Source organism: Antrostomus carolinensis, unplaced genomic scaffold (genome assembly GCF_000700745.2).
Source record: "Antrostomus carolinensis isolate BGI_N321 unplaced genomic scaffold, ASM70074v2 scaffold9639, whole genome shotgun sequence".
NCBI classification, from domain to species: domain Eukaryota; kingdom Metazoa; phylum Chordata; class Aves; order Caprimulgiformes; family Caprimulgidae; genus Antrostomus; species Antrostomus carolinensis.
This window is the reverse complement of record NW_010339199.1, coordinates 6099-22623: the sequence shown is the minus strand read 5'-3', so window position 1 is coordinate 22623 and position 16525 is coordinate 6099. Positions and strand designations below refer to the sequence as shown.

The 16525-nt window shown below is 37.1% G+C and overlaps 1 protein-coding gene across 1 annotated transcript in view; it reads right to left on the bottom strand.

The window, feature by feature from the left end:
* Positions 1-15009, bottom strand: part of LOC104530988 (pecanex-like protein 1) — a gene marked incomplete at its 5' end in the record, with an annotated part of 31408 nt that extends 16399 nt beyond the window's left edge. Inside the window, 5 exons of the mRNA XM_029086938.1 lie at positions 657-2357; positions 4123-4212; positions 5161-5206; positions 8933-9038; positions 14801-15009. Of these exons, the coding sequence (XP_028942771.1) occupies positions 657-2357; positions 4123-4212; positions 5161-5206; positions 8933-9038; positions 14801-15009 (2152 nt within the window). The remainder of the gene's footprint in view (positions 1-656; positions 2358-4122; positions 4213-5160; positions 5207-8932; positions 9039-14800) is intronic.
* Between the last annotated feature and the right edge of the window lie 1516 nt (positions 15010-16525).

Genomic DNA, 16525 nt, shown 5'->3' with positions numbered 1-16525 from the left:
TAAAATGAGGACAAAAAAAAAAAAAAAAAAAAGCCAAAGTAAACACTATCTGGCCAACAATGGCAAGGCTAAGTAAAATCAACTCCCTAGAGAATTCAGCTTAGTAACTAGACAATCATAAGAACTGACATCAAGGTTTTGGGGGGGGAGGGTTTTGTTGTTGTTGTTTTATGGGGTTTGTTTTGTTGGGTTTTTTTAATACCACCTCAAGCCATGCCAGACAGTTCATCTAAGAGGCAACAGTAACTTCAATCAATCACTTCTATGTTCCAAATTTTCTAAACTGTACAATCTTTCAAATAAAAGTAGTCTTTTATTGTTGCCTTTTAAACTTCAAATTACGTGTACTATTTTAAATAATACAATGGAGCAGGTCTGATTTGATCACAAATAATAATTTTAAGATACAGCTCTAGTTAACAAAAGATTGCCAGTTATAAACCCAGAACACCTCTACCTATAGATTTTGTAACATTAGTTTAATTCAACTCCCATTTTTGTAGATATTCCAAGATATTATGAAGAAAATGCTTTGTCAATTTTACTAGGCAAGTACAAAGAAACAGGAAGACACAAGTATAACTGTAACTTAAGTCAAAGATATCAGACTCATTAACAAAATAAGGCAATATACTTCTGGTAGATCATTTACTTACCTCCACTTGCCGATTCTTGCTCTTCCCCTTCAGGAAACATAGCCTGGCTTGGCAAGCTATTTCTAGAACGAGTGACTGACTCTAAGTGTGAAGCCCTTCCCAACAGAGATAGCTCATCTAGCACCTCTCCTTCTTTGGCTTCCAAATCAGATTTTGAAGTAGTTAACTGTTTTATGTTACCTGGTGCCATTAAACTGTTTGGGTCATTTAAACAAGCTACTGTACCACTGTCTAGGCTTAATACCCTGGCACGATTCTTGGCACTGTTTGTGCTAGAAGTCCGACGTGTAGATCGTTTTTTGCTAATTCCTTCAGAGCTTACATGGGCTTTGTGAGCATTTTCAGAGTCCGTGCCCCCACGTTCTTTAGAAACATATTTGGTCTTTAGAGCACTGTACTTTCCTTCAGGAGACTGGCATGAATGGGAGGTGGTGCTGGAAGAACTATCACTGCTGAACTGGTGAGCTGACTGCATGCTCGATGTCCTGCTCAAGTCACTTTGATCACTGGAGTCCTCATCATGACAAAACACAGCACTGTGAGGTTTAGTACCAGATACACCTCGGAAGGAAACATATTCTCTGTGTCGACTTGAATCAAAACTACTAGCCCGTTTTTTTCCTGTCCTTCTCCTGCTGGACTTGTGGGCAGAGGCTGTTCGATGTATTAAACTAGAAGATTTTGGTCGAACATCTCCTTCTTTTTGTTTTCCACTTGTTTCTTTAGAAGCTTTTGAATCTACTAACACAGTTAGTTTCTCACTCTGCTCATCTCTTTGTTCAGCAGTCTTGCCAGGTGGCCTGTCAGCTTGTGTAGTCAATTCATTGGCATGTGGATTCTTATTGGCCTCTTCTGAAGCAGAGGCAACAGGACTTTTCTGACTGTGCATCTCATCAGATGCATTAGAACCCTTTACCTCTTGAACACCCTTGTCAGTGCTCACTTCCACGGCAGTCCTTTCACTACTAGTCCTTTTGTCAGTAGTAGAACTACTGTCATTCTCTGAGTCAACATCACAGTCCTTTTTCTTACCATCCTTTTTCTCTTCTCTAGGAGACTCCTCCTCATGCTCCGACAACACACTTTCTATATGTGTTGAGCTAGTATGTTCACTTTTATAGCTACTGATGGTACTGTTAGTATCACGATCAGTCCCACTGCAGTAGCTTTCTGTTGAACCACTGCTTCTAGTACTCAGGCTTCTCAGACTGTCCACACTTTTGTCTGCTTTCAAGGACTTGCTCTTCCCACTCTTAGCCAATGGTTGAGGGCTACTACTTTTCAGAATGTCATCTAATTGAAAAACTCCTGAAATGCAAGAGTTCTCAGGCAAGGACTCTCTGGATCCAGAAGGGGGCTTGGAAGCTTCTAACTCACTGACAGGATCTAGTCCTCGTCTTTGCTGGTAGAGAGGGAAGTCATTTAGTGAAGCATCTGGAAAGGCGACAGCAGAGCTAGAAGTCCTTGGTACACCTCGTGGTCTATGATCCTTCCTATAGGAGTGAGAATGCAGAGTTACAAGCGAAGCTACTTCTGTGTCACATGCACTGGTTTTAGACTGGTCCACAAGCTGGTTGTTCGAGAGGCACACTTTGTCACTGTTGTCTCTTGACAAATCCTGTCCAGAGGATAACGAAGGTTGGATGGAGACAAACGAGTCATTCGACACCAGATGAAAAAGCTTCCGATCAGTTGCCAAATCTGTTTAAGTACATATTTAAAAATATTCATGTAGAATGTTCATTTAAGTTATAAAATCTGCTTTACTACTGCTTGTTTGTATCAGATAACATAAATAAACTGATAGATCTATTTGCAAGTACTATGCACCATTTAAAAAATTTCCTAGCAACTGGGCAAACCTGACAGACTTTTTTTTATTTTAAAAACAAACAAAAACAAACCATCAACACCAGCTTAATCTTAGCAGCTAATAAAAGATAACATGATTCCAACATGATTCTGACAAGTCCTCAACCTCCTCTACTGCTCATGTGTCTCAGGCTTAACATTTTCATGTATCCCAAAATTTCTTAATTGTAAAAGGGTACTCTGCATTTTGTTTTATGTCCTATGTGCAGTAAACTGTTTGTTTCAGATGAACTTCAAAAATTATTAAATAAAGCAGAATAAATTCCATTAACTCTGAAGTTAAAAAAAAAAAAAAAAAACAACAACAACAACAAAAAACCCACAAAATGAAATCAAAATCACTCACCCTACTAGATAACCAAGTAAAGCTCACAGTTAGCAATGATGCAGGCACTGTTACAGGTCTAATAGTACTATAATGAAACTTCCTACAAAGTTGCTAAGTTTTACTACTTCTAAAACTGGTGCTATTAAAGCAAATCATGAGGATTTACTGTTAGCTCTTGCTCAGAACAAATTGTTTGTTTCTGTTATCAATCACAAGTGGTCTCCTGTAAAAGTGTCCACCTGCAGGTAGTATTAAAAAAAGTCAGGCTACTTTCCTTTTTGGTACTGTCACTAAGAATAGAAGATCTGCAAGCCAAATTAAGTTACTAAAATTGCTAAATTTTTGTAGAGTGTATTTGCACACATATGACTTAAGAGATGTCACAAACAGTACTGTTACTCAACTGAAAGTACTAGAACCCTGCTGCCTATTACAACAGCATGGCCACGTGTAATATTCTATTTAAAACATACTTCCTGCACTGAATCGCACAGTAACAACTGAAAGGAAAACCCATCAGTTTGATTAGACTGGCCAAAATGTACTACAGCATTCCCAGAGTTAACTTCCTGCAAATCACCAGGTACTTTAAAATCAGCAAACAAAAGATTTCCCTGCAGTTTAATACTCTGTTTTAGTCTAAGCAAATTTTTTCCGGGCAATAAAGCTAAATGAAAAATGGGATCTGAAACAAAATTGGTCAACTGAAGAATACAAGCTATTAGTTTCCTTACGACATACTAGGAAAACACAATGTCAAGGCTTTACATTACAAAACTCTGATTGCTTGCATGTTAGAAAGTCTACAGCTCCAGAAACACAGAAATCTATGGAAGGTTTACTTTACAGAAAAGCACACTTGATTTAAAAAAATTAATTTGATTGTACTGGAAAGCAAAGCAAATTAGTCTACAATGAAGTCCATGAAGGCAAAGCCACTTTCAGTGGAGAGAGATCGTCCAGAGAGATTGTCCAAAGACACATAAGCTAGCTGTCTTTCAGCAGTAAGGAGACAGAGAATACAGTAAGTATTTATTACCTGCTGGAAGATGCCAGAAAAAGAAACACACAGCCACAGAATAAAGTTAAAAGGATTCAAGATATGCATCCCAGGAACTTAAGAGCAATTAAGAAAGGAAACGAGAGCTTCAAGATACCCTTTCAGTAGAGTCTATCAACAGACTGCATCAATTTATTTAGCATGTTAAGCAAAGGGTCTCTAGTAAGAAAATACCATGTTTAATATGCAGGAAGAAGAAATTTTACCTTGTTCTTCACTCCCTTCTTTACACAGGCTAGAACTCCGGCCAAGACTTAAACTGATATCATCAGAGGTCTTGGCAGTGTCAGTATCTCCTGTGAATTTTAAGAAAGAAGAATACTAATGCTCAATGTATTAACATATACATCCAAATACACTGGAGATTTCTCACCCATCATGACAGACTGTTGCTTTTATTTCTTCATTTTAAGGTAAACAACAATAACTACAAGTAACACAAGATCTCCCTTATCTTTTAGGGATAAGTATAGTCTACTTCTTTTATTTAGTATATAAGAAAGTTTTCATTCAATTACACAGATCTTCCATGAAAAACTGGAAAAGTATCTTACACAGAAGCCAATGGAAATAAATATTTTTTTCCCCCTCAAAGATATATCTATTTAAATATTCCTTTTTACATGGTTGCCAAAAAAAAAAAAAAACACCCCAAAAAAGGAGGATTAGATCCTAACAAAACACTTGTAAAGATAAAAAAGCAAAGGAAAAATCAGGAAGGTAACAAAAATTTACATCTCTCATTTTCTTTTGTCTTATTACTGGGTTAACAGACTTACAGGTTAGTAACTTTGTATATTACAAATACTTTATCTTTTCATCTCAGAGGGGTTCACAAGGTCTGTCCTGGACAATAATTTTGCTAAATGCCAAGCACCCAGAAATAATCAAGTCACTGAAATACAATACCAGAAGGGCAAGTGGTCGCACAGAACTCAAAATTAGTAGAGAAAAGTCCCCTCAAACCAACTCCTTGGCTCTGCATTTACAAGCAAAAGAAAAAAAAAACCTGCTGTTATATGGAAAACAGAGCACAGATTCCAGGCTATTCTCTGCTAGTGTTTTAGGCACATAATTTGCAGCTCTAAGAAAGATTTGTTCCAATTAGTAAATGCTCTACTTAGCTCACAAAAAAAAAGTTTTTAAGATGAACAAGGCAGACAGTATTTGGAAACAACACAGTAAACAATAGTGATCTGAAGTGTTACTGCAAGGCAATTTTAAGGAGTAGCCAAAAGTCTTACCTTTGATGTTTGCTGTTGTTCCCAGACGAGATAATCCAGATCCAACCTAGAAAGCAAGAATTATGTAAAAAACTGTAAACTTTCAGAAATTACTCAGTTGTTGTTTCCTATTACTGCAATGCATGCATTTGCCTATAAACCTAGGAGAGCTTTTCAAAGACACAAAAGCATCCAACTACACAGTGGTATAAAATCCATTCTGACTCAGAATGTTTCACTGCAAACAGAGATGACAGGGCACTTAATTACACATTCAATTGTGTCACTGAATTATTCTGTTTTATAGCAAATGCACTTGGAGATTTTACTACGCTGATTTTAAAAACAGTTTCTAATCTAGGAATTTTCCTTGAAAATACTTAATGTAGAAACAAACTGCTAATGTGGTGGTACACTAATAACTGCTGTGTAAAGCTGGATGTTTAATGCAGTGATCATGGTTCCCTAAAATGCTTAAAAAACCCACCATGTTAATATAAAACTTATCTATTCAACATAGTAAACACCAAGCTAAATACAGAAATTGCTCCCACTGCAAAAGATACATATTTTTACCAGTGTTAGTTTTCAGGTCTCTCCGAGTTGATCCAAAGACCAGGTAAACACAAGAACTTAAGTGTTGGTACATGGCAAGTGGCAGCAGCATGAACAGCGGGTATGGCAGGATGATCCCTGCTGGCAGCTGAATAATCTTAAATCACATTAACCTAATAATTTACTGTAACTTATTCCTCCCTCTCATTCCTGCAAATGCAATTTTTCATTTGAAGACAGTTTCCAAGTACAGAGATTACAGTTACCTCAAAGCAAGTAAACTGGTTAGTGAAAGACCGTGCAGCATTCCTTGATCTGTTCTTGGATATTAGTCACAATCACATTTCAAATTTATAGTATCTGCTTCTCAGCCATGTTCAGTAACCAACCAGCAGTCATGTACCTTCTCATATGAAAACTATCTAGCCTTTTAAGTTTGCAGTCTCCCTTTCTATGTATATCCTGTAATCTGTAGTGGATTATTTTGCAGAGGTTCTAGAGATAATTTAGTCCTTCTTTCAATATTTCCAACATCACTCCTCTCAAAGAACTCCAAATAGCACACAAAAATGCATGTGTCAAATAATCAGACCACTCAGAAATAAGACAGAAGAGCACCCAAAGTTAAAATCTGAATCCAAGATACAGAAAAATTATGGCAATTTGACTTTACTGTATATTTATTGGGAGGCTGTTTTTCAAAAAATCTCTAGTTCAAATGACAGCATAATTCTATTAATTCTTCTCTGTAAGCACAATAAATTTATGGTAATCTGAAGATTCATGCCAATTTTATTCAACCATGCTACAGGAGAACAATGGTTTTGCTATGGGTAATGCAAAAAAGAGTTTGTTTAATGCATTTTCTTCGCTACACTGTCAAACACACTTTTAGCTAGTTAAAACATGAGAAAATAGCTTTCTTTTTTTTCCCCTTCAGTAACATGCTTTGCTGAATGCTGTAGCTGAATGCAAATGCACCATCATGGGAAAGTTATTTCACACAAAAAACTGAACAGAACTCAGATGCTTACTGTTCACATGGCCTTTTGATGCTGCAAATTCAATCACTAGTGAGCACTAATTTTATCAGCATAAAGACATCTTAAACACTATACTGCCTTTCACAGTAGCTTTAACTGTGCTATAATGTCAGCATTAAAGAACACGGGAAAGAAAACAGAGCTTCTTCACATGCTTTAACATCGAGTCTGTTGTAAGTATGTTTGGAATTTTATTTTTTTTTCCCATAGATCAGTCAAAGAAACATGATCCCCAGCCTAGTTCCGCCTTCCTACATGGACCATCGCTTCCTATTCCTTTGAACACTACCGAATACCTGCACTCTTCAAAGGAGAAAAACTCTTAAGAGTATCTATGCTGTATAACGGAGCATTATTCAGACAAAACGCTGTGGTGGTTTCATTGGCTAGCCCTGGGCTAGCATTTGTCTAGCAGCCAACGCAGCCGTTCACTCACTCCCCCCCAATCCTCAGGGGTAGGGGAGAGAATTGGGGACAAGGGTAAGGAGACTCATAGGCTGAGAAAATAACAATTTAATAATTAAAATTAAAGAAAACTTAAAATAATACTGATATTAAAATAATAATAGTAATAAAATATGCAAATTAGTGTTACACAATGCAATTGCTGACCACCAGCCAACCAAGCCCGGCCCGTTCCCAGATAACGAACCCAGAGGAGCGACAACCCTGAACCAAAACTGCAATCCCAGGAGAGTGAAAGCCCAAGCGAAAGCTAGAGGAAAAGAGGAAGAGACCCTCATTAATATACTGACCGTGATGGGATATGATATAGAATATCCCACTGGCATATCCAAATGCCAATTTAGCTTATTAATTTAAATATTTCTCACACCCTTAGATATTGCACTTGTAGACTAACAAAACATTAAGTCCTTCACTTCCATTGACAAAAATGAAAACGCTTATATGTAATCAGTGTCTCTCTCATAACAAATCCCAGGCTGAAAGGAAAACACAGCACTGTTCTAGCTACTAAAAAGAAACCCAGCTCTGTCCCAGCTAAAAACCAGTACAAACACAAACATTAGCATAACACTGCACTATATTATATATTGCTTGCTCAGAGAGCTAATTAGAAGAACTTGATACTGTAATACAACACGAAAGATTTCCACTTCACTCAAAAATAGCTTCTGTATCTTTAAAATGATGATCTACTGTTCATTGTCAACATAACCTTACAGTCTGGCTGGTCAATCTATTTGTCCTCATGAAGAGTTAGTAAAAGAAAGATGCCACAACTAGCTAAATGTCACAAGTCAAGTAGAAGGAAGAGCATATGCAGCACTATGGAAGCTGAATGTATAAATCTAGCAGACATAATAACAAAACAGAACAACTTCCCCAGTACAATTACAAGGCATCTAGAGCACAATGAAGTTGCATTAAAATCTATTAAAGTCAAGTTCGTCAAGACTTCCATCTTGATGGTATGCAGCAGCCTCTATTTATTGCTTTCTTTCCATCCCTGTTGATGTGTCAAAGTAGTCAAGATTTTGCAGAAGTCACCCCAAAATAAACAGTTTTAGTCTTTCCATTTCTACCACTTGAACTTGCTTTGTACTTCAGCAAATTAACATTTTTTATTGCAGAGTCTGACAGTCCTGACAGTTGTCAGGAATAATAACTTTTAGAAAGCCATTTAGCATTGCAAGAGATAATCAGCAGTGGAATCTTCTAAGAAGACTTAACAGAAGTCTACACAAATTCAGCACAACTGATGTTTGCCAATGAAGCATCTAAATGACAGATCAAACAAAGTAAGGAAAACAAAGTTAAAACAAGGACAAAGGTTCAGCATGAACTATCTAACAGCTCACCGATACCAAAAGGAAGACGGAAGCCCACCACAGTGGCTCTAGGTACTTTACCTGACCATGCTCTGAGCCATTTTGATTTACTAAATCAGAAGAAAGCTAACTGAGCAAAAGTGAATACTTCCTGATGGGACAGTAGGTTGCCTTATAAAATCCAGACATTCCTAAAATGAACACAAGATGGGATGAGCAAGAGCTATGCAGTTGGGAGAGTGCAATGCTACTTTAATAAAGCAGCTAAGAAATACAGAAAGGTAAGTTGTTTATCCTAATACTATAAAAAAGGTACAAGAAAAAAAAAATCAGCAAAGATTACTCTACAGATTACAAAGCCACCAGTACTAAAGCAACAATTGCAGTAGCTTTAATTCTTACCTGGTTGTTTGGATCTACTCCAGCATAAGAATTGCGTGAACTACAGCCAACAGGGGGGGTTGCTTCTCGTATGAACTCTGACATCTCAATCCCTCCACCAGGGTCACTGATAGAAACAGAAGGGAAAAAAAACAACCAACAACATTAACCTACCAGTTAAACAGAAGTTTGTCTGTCTACACTAAGTGCAGATCCAAAACAATTTTGCCCTTTTCCAATATCAGGGGTTCAAACAGATCCCAGTATCTCAGACACATACTGCCCATTTGACACAGGAAGCTCAGTCAGAGCTGGAGCACCCCATATACTGTCACAGAAGCTGCTACCTTGTAAAGTCCAACTATCACCAGTCAACACAAACCATTAAGACTTAGGAACTACAAGGCACTTTGAAAAGCTGACATATGAAATTCTGTCTACATGTACGCACATGTAACTTTTGGATCATCTGTCCAACTATAATACCCAGAAATCAATCAAAAGAGAAAGTAGTAAATAGAACTCTTTAAAAAAAGAACAAGGAAAGGACTCAGATTGAAGGCACTTGTCATCATCCAGATCTTTTCCTTGGACTGGATCTAGAAGCAAAAGTAAGGATGGGTCATCTAAGAAAGCTATACACTGTCAGTAAAGTTATTGAAAAGGCAGAGACATACAGGGACATAGTAACTCTCCCAGGGACACAAACCACTTCTTTCTACCAGAAAATAACTTACCTTCAGATAATTTACATGCCCTACCAAGAAATACTTTGAAGTACTATCTCTATATCTATCTATCTCTATATCTATCCATATATTATTATGTCCTAGTGATTTCACCCTTTCAGGATTAGTTAAGTATTGGTTTGAAAGCATTTTCTAGGTCAACATCACCAAACTGTAATTCAACGTAATTTAACTTGTCAAAGGCAGTTATTTATGAAACAAAAGCAAGTTGGGCTGCCTATCCATTAGGACAACGGGGTATGAAATGAGTTGTGGACGATTCAGGGATTCAACCTAGCACTGTTTGTTCATGGCAAAGAGGGAGAAGTTGAGGCATCCTTTTTTCTTCTCCCCATAGAGTTCTCTTCAACCATCTTGATCCAGGAGACTTCCTAACAGAAGTAACTGCAGTTTAATTTGACACTAATGTTCTCTGCTCCTTCCCAAAGACAAACAACTGTCTCCCAACAATCAATGATTCAAAGCTGTGGTAAGTCCACTTCAACATTTTGCTGGAGATCAAAAACATGACAAAATAGACAGTCTTAAGTCAGAAATACATTACTTCAATAAAAATAAGTTAAGAGACAACCAGCCATGAGTTGGCAGAACTAAAACTGGACTCCATCAAATTGAAGAAATTAGTGAAAAGCCACCATTTTGGTACAGCTGAGCAGAGAGACATAAGCATGCTCTTATTGATGGCTGTTTACAGAGCTCTCTCTGATCTGATATTATCAATCACACTAAGGCAGAACCAGGTAAGTGGAAAAAAAAACAAACCAACAAAAACTCCACCAAAATCCAGCTTCAGTAAGTTCCACCAGCTTTAACCAAACAAAGTATTCCTTATGTAAGTATGTATTCCTTATGGAAGTATTTTAAGAACACATAAGGACATAACATAAAGTTAAAAACTGAAAAATTCTTGCTGAATATTCAAGTTCAGCATACACTATGATGACAACTGAAGATATAACAAAGAACATCTTTTACAAAAAGATGAAATGCCTTTCCTGTTTGAGTAATTGTTCAGAAACTCTGTATATGGTTAAAGTATGTCCCATGAAATAGATAGAAAGTCCATGTGAATAAGCTCTTATGCACAAATTGTGTAGTTAGCCAGGGTGGGAAAAGGAGGCAATTTTGTCTAAAAGTGAACCAACAGGTATCAGCATAAACAACAATACAACCCAACACCACCACTTCACTCAGAGCTGCTATACTGTGTAACAGACACACAAACTAATGGATTAACAAAAGCTAGTAACAAAAAAACAACAAATAAAGTCTACAGGATCAAGCAGGAAGTACAGATTTCTAGGATTAATCATTGTATGGATAAGGATGTGGACTACAACAGCATGCAGAATCCTTTAGAAGCAATTTTCTGCTAGTGTTGTGGCCGTTCCTTTTTGCCGTTAAGTTCTACAATCAGTTTCTTACAATTTGTTGACTTCATACCTTATAGTAGCAAGTGCTACACTTTTCAGTTTGCAAGCAAAAAGATTGAAGTGAAGTTACTACACAAATTGAAAAGACTGATTAAATCATGTCCAGTTACCTGCAACAGAGATTGCTGTGGAAGAGGAATTCAGAGACTGCACAAAACAAATTAAAAATAGTATTTCTAATTATTAGCACTTGTCCTATCTAAAAATCACTATCTGCAGCTATATTACATTAGTGATTAGTGTGTCAGAGAAAAAGTCTGAAGAGGCTGCAAGTCTACATGAATTCAGAAGTTTAAAACTTGACTTAGGCTGACTGACTAAAGAAAATACGATATTCTGATAAAAACTTGCAAAGAGTTTGGAACGTGCAATTTTGATTTCAGGACAAATCAGAGAAAGATTTTTACACTTCCTTTTGAACACCACTTGCTGTCCTTAATTTCCAACTAAAGTAGCAGGATAATGTCAGAGGCTGCTCTTAAACCACAGAAGGATGACAGCATGTACTGCAAATGCTAGACCACAACAGTTTCAAGTATTAAGAGACTTTTTCTTTAAAGCTTGAATCACTAGTTACAGAGTCAAAAAGGCAAAACAACTCCAAGCTCAAGAACAGGTCTGCCAGTCACAGAAAACTGCAAGAAAAAATAGCAAAGGCAGGGCAAGAGTTGCAGAGATTACTTTTTTTTTCCTCTCTTGCTCATACTCATTTAAGTAGACTACACTCAAAAATAATAAATTAGGGAACTACATTCTCCAGCTGTAAGTTTTATTTTGTAGGAGAAGTGTGTGCAAAATTCATGTAGTATCACGATTACAGCTCCCCCATGCTGACAGAGATCAGCAGTGTTACCAGGTTAATGCTTTATGATACTTGGAACCATAGTAGCCACTGACACAAGAAAGAAACCATATTCATATCCCTAGAAGCAAGTCTGACTTAACTGTTTTATGGTATCTATGTGGGTTCACTGATATTTAACAAAGATTATGCTTGTATTGTTCCTTCTACCTTTTCTGTGAGATTAGGAGCCTCTATCCCCATGACTTGTTTTCATGAAACCTCATAGAAGCATTACCATCACCACACCCTTAAGTATGAAAGCAGCAACTGCACTAGAAGCTACAGAAGACAATTTGCATTCCTATCTCTACATTGACTAGCTTCTTCCAAAAATATTATCTAGAGAATTTCAGCTTTATAGAGGATAAAAAAAAATTTAAAAGACATTTCTTAGGGAACAGTAAGTTGTTCTTTGCTTAAGTATGTCAAAGTTTTATGAAAAGATTAAAAACATCAGTTTGATCCTATTCACAAACCAATGTGAACCAAAGATAAATGAGGAGTTCATGCAAACCTACAAATGACAGCACATAATTTTTGTCAGATAATTGAAAGCACCACTTTGTAGATAAATATCTTCAGAAAGAACAGCAGTTCTTAGAAGCTAAACAGAATACCAAACATAACTTTTGAACAGAAACCAGACTATTACTTAATCCTTCAAAAATACGAATATTCATATCCAAAGTGGTCCCAGGGAGGGGGGTGTGTGTGAGGAAGGTGAAAACTCTAGGACAGCTTTGCACACTACATTCTCTCTATGTATTTATTTAGTATCACACACTATAGACTAAATAACCAAAACTAATATTCTGATCATGCAAATATTTAAGGCAGTATGTCTGCTTAGATCTCCCCTATACCCACCTTATGCTAAGGGAGCAGAGTTTAAAAAAACCAAACAAACAAAAATACCCCCCACATACACTTTCTGCTGAGATTTTTTTTTTTATTAGTGTTCCAATTTAACTTACTAAGAAGGTGGTAGCTCAATATTAAACACTCACTCTACATCCTCTCCACAGGTTTGAATGTTATCCCAGAGTTCTTGTAAGCTTCCAGGCAAAGATTAGTATATACTGTACATCCCACTTACCAAAAAGTACCTCCGTAATTTCTGCATTGACCTTGTTCCCAGTTCTAGTTAAGAGACCTGAAAGTGGGAACAAGGATCGTATAAAAGTTAATGAAACTTCAGTTGGCAAGCAGGACACACAGCATCAAACTAACCTCTACTTCTGAGCTCACAAACGCATATAATGTAGTAACTTGTTGCATGTCAACTGCTCCTTAGACAAAATGGAACTTCTGAAACATCCAGAAGTAACTCACAATACTAGTAGAAAGAAGTCCCTTGCCAAGTCTTGGCTACTCTTTTGGAAGCAAAAAGCTACATGGCTTAAAAAAGCATCTAAGGATCACAGCTAAAACATGCACTAGCAAGATTGCATTGAAACAGAACAGCCCACTAGTTTACTTCCATTAATTTTATTAAGCAGAATAAGCATTAATATACATTTAGGCAAGCATTCTGCCAAAACAGCTCAATACAGTTTTAGTAAGGTATATGGTGATGTAAATGGAGTCACAATTAAAATCAGCAGGTTCAGTTACCAAACACAACAAGGAAAAAGGGTCAGGTTATAAAAGATTGATAAAAGAAGTTACTGTATATCAACTTTAAAGGAATTCAAGACACTGTTTTTGCTAACAATATGCTCCCTAAACTGAGAACAGATACAGAAGAACTTAAGACCCATCTCATGAGAAGCTACCCATATGCACAACGAAGTCCTTTTACTTCTAGGCTGAGCATTTTAAAGAGCATCACTTTTAACACTTCCTTTCTTTAAGCATCCTGATAAACAGACTTAAGAGGTTTCTTTCAACTACACTTCCTTATAGCATGACTCTCCATGTAAAAGCTTCAGGTTTTTTGTTGTTGGTTTTTGTTTTGTTTTAAAAAAAACCAAACATACACAACCTTTTAAGAGTCAGGACAGCACACTAACTGCCTCACTTTGAAAACTATTAATAGCTTCTAGCATCAGAAACTCACAGACAAGAGAAAGGTCTTTAAAAGCTAACAATTCAAGGTTGATTTATTTCATGCAGTCTAACTATCAAGGTGGCCTCAGTTATCTGGAGCCAAGCAGAGGCTTTGATAATAGAGTTCATAACACATCCACAGTCTGATCAGACTGGTTAGGCTGGCCTTGATGAGTCATCTTTTGCTTTTCTTTCTCCAAACAGTCTGGTAAGAGGAGGAAAACCTCTGGGCTTTTTGATGCTGGCAACAGCAAAGATGATCTTTGTAAAGGAACTGACAGTACTTCAGAATCATCATTCACAAGACAAGTGTTCTGAAGTAAGACTATGACTGGAGTCAACCATTGTATCTGACTCCTGCTTTTGCAAAACTAAGCAAATTGAAACCTGATCAGACATTCCTTTTAGCGATAAAAGGCTTAGCATGTAGTATGTAGCCTTTACCAGATGGATTTTTAAAATTATGTCTACTGCTGAAATAATGAACACAACCAGTACAAGTAATCTTAAGTATTTAGTGACCTAATCAGCACACATTTTCCATGCTATTGTTTCCGTGCTTCCAGCATTTTCAGTATTGTTCTGTAATTCCTTGGGGGGACGAACTAGGAAATTAACATGAATTCATCATTTCAAACCAAATACATAAATAAGTCTGCTTTTAAAGACCAGACTTAAACAGTCTTTCAGAACTAGGAATGGCTGCATCTATATTCTTCACTGTTTATTTTAACCAGCATTCCAGTTACACATCTGATGAAGACAGGACTGTTTATCATTTGAAGCAGTGCACAAAAACCAGCAGACACCTTACCTGGGCCCATTGCTGTCTTTCCTCTTGGCTGAAACATTGCTTTGTTCTGTTTTTGCACCTCTGTCCATATGCTCACTGGCATTTCTCTCCACAATTTCTCCCTCATCCAGTGCCCTGTGCAAACGGTAATTCACCATCTTCAAAACGATAAAGAGAGCTGCTATCACCGGGCAGTAGACAGCTACTATCATCATGGAAGAAGGAAGGGCCTTTCAAAAGAGAGTAAGAAAGAGTTAATGAACACAAGGTCAAATGTCTATAAGAATACATAAAGCTATCTAGACTTTAACGGTTTCTTTCATACAGAAAATATTGATCATACTGAAAATGAAGGTTTAAACATGCATCCCCTACAGTCAAAGTTTGTGTAGACCTTGTTCGAAGTCTAGCAATATAAAAAAAAGAAACAGTTGGACCACAAGATACCAAAGCACCACAGCAGCATGCTAAGCAGATCTATCACTGGAGCTTAAGAACCAAATTCAACTCTTGTTCTCTTTCTCCAGGCCATTGGGATGTTAGATCTAGGCTAGGAAACCTAGATCTAGCATGACTTTTTGTCAAATTAGTTGTTATGAATAAAAAAAAGGGGGGGGAGGCGGGAGAGATTTTAACTAAACCAAGCACAGGTTACGACCTTATTTCAAGGCTAGTACACAGCACCAAGTCCATGTTGGAAAAACAAACATAAGTTTGACAGCATGGTAGATGGGAGAAAACCTGCTTAACTACCCAACACATATTTTGACTTAGCTTGTGAGCTTCCAACAGCTAATCTTGCATGACAAGATACCGATCAGTCACAAAAGCCAAACTTTTCCTACCCAAATACAAAAAAAGGCTGTTTACAATTGCAGCTGACACACTTGAGCAGTAGTCCACAATAACCTGCAAGACCACATGCTGCAAAGATTATTTGTGCTAGACCATTACATGTCCATGGAAAGGCAGCCAACGTAGATGCTCTGAAGATAATTTTTCAGCTGTGTCAAAGGTGGCCAAAAGCCACATGAAAAACCTCAGTCCTGAATTCAACTTTTGAAATTCTACTAAAATTTAAGACTTCTCATGCAATTTTTGCGAAGGGCCCGTAAGGCTTTTACGGGTCAATCACTTCAACAGATACTAAGTGCAGCCTAATAGCTATTTAAAAGAAGTGTTCCGAGTACTAGTTAAACTTCAGATTTCACTTCAAGGCTTTCACCCTTCTAATTCACCTTTTATTCATATTTATAATTTTGCCATTTTCCCTAGGCAGTCACTAAACAAAATGAGGTATTAGCTTTTAGTCTTCATCCACAAATAGCCCACTTTCCTTACAAAAGCAACAAGAGCCTGCATTCTCAAATATTTTGCTGCATCACTATCCTTTACCCTACTTATGATGTAGCTTGATACAAAATTCTCACAGCCAAAATATATACACACACAGACGTATGACAATCATAATTAAATAGCATTTGTTACCCAGCATGAATATTCATTTAGTAGATGAGAAGAACAAACGAACTGTCTTTTTAGACCCCCTAGCCTAAGGAGAATGACAGCTTTTTTCATACACCTAGTCACCCTCCCTATACAAGCCATTGCAAAAGAAGAGTCTTTACTGTGATCAAAGCCTCACACACATCTTGCAGAATCAGAAAAGGAACATGACTGGACAATAAGGCAGACACGCCTCTCTATTCTGCACATAAAGCTAGTTTCAGCTTTTTTAGAGAAGAA